The 4,016-nt window shown below is 31.7% G+C and overlaps 1 protein-coding gene across 1 annotated transcript in view; it reads right to left on the bottom strand.

The window, feature by feature from the left end:
• The window catches only part of LOC106461676, a 73,344-nt gene that overhangs the window by 18,083 nt on the left and 51,245 nt on the right, over positions 1-4,016 (bottom strand). Inside the window, exons 11-12 of the mRNA XM_013921521.2 lie at positions 2,931-3,109; positions 1,244-1,850 (exon numbers count right to left, since the gene is read on the bottom strand). Coding sequence (XP_013776975.1) covers positions 1,244-1,850; positions 2,931-3,109 — 786 coding nt within the window. The remainder of the gene's footprint in view (positions 1-1,243; positions 1,851-2,930; positions 3,110-4,016) is intronic.

Here is a 4,016-nt window from a genome sequence, read left to right on the forward strand (position 1 = left end):
AGGAAATAAACATAAATTATGCCTCTTTCATTCTAGAATGAACACAGATTATAATACGAAAACATAAATGTTCAGACGAAATAGCTTAAATCTCATAACATTATACATTTATATATATTTATTATTTTTATTATATTGACCTTTCACCCATGCCTGGCTAGGAATACAGAAGTTACAATGACGTGGCTCACATACACTCATGTTACCGTATCAAATAACATAAAACTGACCTTTGGTCTAAACAAAGTAACTTGTCTTGGCTATGTTTTAGTCGACTAGTATTTTATAAAATAGTCACATTTCAATTATTATACATTATATATGTATATAGAGTATTGTTATTTTGAAATAAGTTCTTAAACATATTTTTCCTAAAACGTAGAACAGTAAATAAAGAAATAAAGCAAACAATTATCCCTCTATTTTATTACCTTTGTACTTGGTTGCTGCTTGATGTAGGTTGCTAAGCTTTTAAAACTTTTGCACATGGAGGATATGAAACAAAATATTTATTTTTAGGTTTTATATATACTTTTGAATAATCAAAAAATCATAAATTGATACATAAATACCATAGAGTTCAACTATAATTTATCAAGCTTTGTAACTAAAATGTATTTTAGTCTAAAAAAATATGAAATTTCAAGAAGACTAAAGACACAACTTATCTCATTGAGATCTTGGTTCAAAAGAAAGAAATGGCTCTAGGCATGTTAGAAAGGCTGAGAAAATCACTAGGGGGACATTCTGAGCTTTTGATCAGTTTTTCATGTCATATATAGAAGTTAGTGTATATAAGGGAATGTTTCCAAAAATGGAAAGAGGTGGGCGGGGTGCCACTGTGTTTGATTTATTGCATGAGCAATATTGTAGCATATAGAAAAGATAAGACCTTCTTATTTTATATTCTAGCTTGTCAATATCTGTAATTTGAGTTTCTAATTTGTACAAGACTATAGACATATTAATATTTTGACTTCACAAACATCTAATTTGAACCAGTGCTGCATTCAACATACCAAGTGACACGCAAAAATCGATGTTTATCTGTGATTCCTTCTAATGAAAAGTCTTTGGCTTGTAATAGAAAGTATTACAATCACAGATGTAATACTGAGAATTGTATTTTGAGAGAAAACTTACTTCTTAAAAACTTGTGTGTCCTAAACGTTCTTTATTCAGAAACTTCTCTGGCATGGTCACATATGTGAGACTGGTAACTAAAATTTCAGTGAATACTTACTTGTCAAAAGCTGATGTGTCACTAACATTCCTTCTGTGGGAACTTCTCTGACTTGGTGTAGGAGAAGGTGTTGGAGTAACTGATATAAGTGATTGAGAGCTGCAATCAGAGTCATTTTTTACTTCTGTTTCTTCAGCAATATTTTTCTGGGAGAGTGTGTGTGGTGCTGGAATAGAGGGTATTTGAAAACCAGAACCTATTTCATTATTTTCACTGGTTGTTGACTTGGAAGCTTCTTGATACCCTGTAGATGGGAAAAATGCTTCAAGAGATGATGTTTTATTTCTATCAGATTGTTTTGTTCCTGTTAAAAATGAGTGACTTGGAGTCACAGCTGAAGAGCTTGGTGCTGAAGTAGATGATGACAAAGATGGAGGAACAAGCACAGAATGAGTCACGGGTGTAGGGCTGGGCAATGTTCTTGGCACATCTGATAAAACAGGTTCAGAAGATATCACACAAGTGTGTGGACAAGACGATACAGCTTCTTGGGTAGTTAGCTGGGATATGGGGATAATTTGTTGCGATAAGGAGCTAGGAGATATATGTGACTGGGGATGGGATGCTCCACGTATAGGTTGCAAGATGCCTTGGGTTGCACACATTTCTACAAAAACAAATTGCAAACCATAAAACAACAGCAATTTAATAATGTATAATATTAGTAAAATCCTTAAATTGTGTTCTTTTAGAATTGTCTGAAAAAATATACCACATGTGACTGATGGTACGTTATCACTCACTGGTTTTGGAAGTACTTTTCCCACCAAAATATTATACATGACGAAACAGAATTACCTTGATATTGGTGATAAAATAAAAAAATCTGCATGAAGTAAATGAATAAATCAAAAATGATTTAAGTTCAATACGTAGAACAGTATGTTTATTCCTTAGAAGTGTAATTAACCCACTTCTAAACATAACTGGGACAAATGTTCAGTATCAGTTTGCATCACATTACAAGTGAATGTAATCATGTTAAAAGTCTTTTAAAGCAACAAGTTCAAGACAAAGCCTTAAGGCCAAAATAGCACAATTTGAAATTCTGGATAAAGAACTGGTGGATTAATAATATATTTATTCATTCAAATTTTCTAAAAGTATGTAGCATAAGTACTGATATAATACTTAATTTTAAACAACTATTGCTATCTAAAATTTATTAAGTTAAGAACAGCCACATCATTTGAGTTGTAAAATTAAAATATATTCCTCAAATACAGCCATCAACACCTGGTGCAATATGATCAAGTTGTACCTAGAGTAGTGGAATTCTCCGAAACTAGTCTGGCTCACAGACACACCCCCAATGAAAGAATAGACCATTCCAAACTTTTACTTTTTGTTAAACAAATGTTTAAACAACTCTATTGAATTATGTACCAGCTGCCTAGTGTTGGCTAACAATACGAAGAATTAATTGTGGTGAAATCCTATGATTTTTCAAATACCTATAGAATGATAAGTTTCTTTTTTGTGAGTGTAAAACACTTAAATACACCATTTTGAAGTTGTAACCTAAGAAAAGTAATATGTATAAAAAATGTTCTCAAGAACTTTTTCGTTTTCTTAAAATGAGATGAACCTTAATTGAGGTGCAACTACAAAAAATTAATGAACAAACAGCTCTTTTTTTTGTGAAGTGACCATAGGGTTATTTTACATGTGATTAGACAAACTTTACCTTGATTGGGTGTTTTAACAGGGAGGTCTTGAGAACTGTTTGATGCTGGGCGGAAAGGAGAAGCAAGATTATTCTGTGTTAATAGAGGAAGGTTTCCAACTGTAGGAGGAGCCTGAGATCCTTTGGGTCGCTGCCTTGGTACTACTGAAGTTTTTTCCACAAAAGGCCCAGCTACATTTCTAGAAGAAAAAACAAAGTTGCAAATAAATAAAAAAGACTACAATAATTGTTAAAAATCAATGAGTAGTTACTAAATTTACACCTCTTTCTTTGTATAAAATGGCTGAGAAGCACTACCTGTTACAAAACAAGCATTTATGCATATACATCCCATTGTACTGAAACAGATGATTTTCAATAAACATTAAAAATTGCCTCTTCTTTAGCTCCAGTCCAGTTACAGTTCATCAGCTTTTTAAACATATTTTTCTAAAGTAATCGAGCACCAACTTACTCGAGGATTTATGATTTTGCATCAGACAAAAAAAAAAAATTTTAAACAAAATTATCATCAACATTGCAATTAATTCCACTAATTACAGCTGGGATCCCACATAGAAGATTAATGACTTCATCCAGTTTTTCAGCCAGTTATTTACATTAATTGTTGTAACAGGCAAAAACACAAAATTACTCACTATGATGCAGTATCTCACTTGTAATTAATTTAAGTTTGTGCATGTTTTTAAGTGTTAAAAAAAAGCCTAACAAGTGCACCAACTACATTAAATAATGCCAATATATTATAACTTAAGGAGATTTTATAAAACATCCTCAAAACCCTTTTAAGATGGGTCATAGGTGAAAGGCCATGTCATCTCGTTTGTTGACTCGCATTCCAAATTTTATTGAAGTACTATTTCATGAATTTATGTCAATAAGTTTGGTATCAAACTGTAAATTATAATTCAAATTTTAGAACTATACATTACTCAATTTCTTAATCTAAAAGTAAATATTAAAAAAAAAAATGACTGAGGACTGTAATCAGAGTAAATACTTGCTTGTAAGAACTGAAGAGCACTAACAATATCTGTGATTGTAATACTTTCTATTACAAGCCAGAGAAGTTCCATTAGAAGGAAT

The sequence above is a fragment of the Limulus polyphemus genome, unplaced genomic scaffold, assembly GCF_000517525.1.
Source record: "Limulus polyphemus unplaced genomic scaffold, Limulus_polyphemus-2.1.2 Scaffold1009, whole genome shotgun sequence".
Classification (NCBI taxonomy): domain Eukaryota; kingdom Metazoa; phylum Arthropoda; class Merostomata; order Xiphosura; family Limulidae; genus Limulus; species Limulus polyphemus.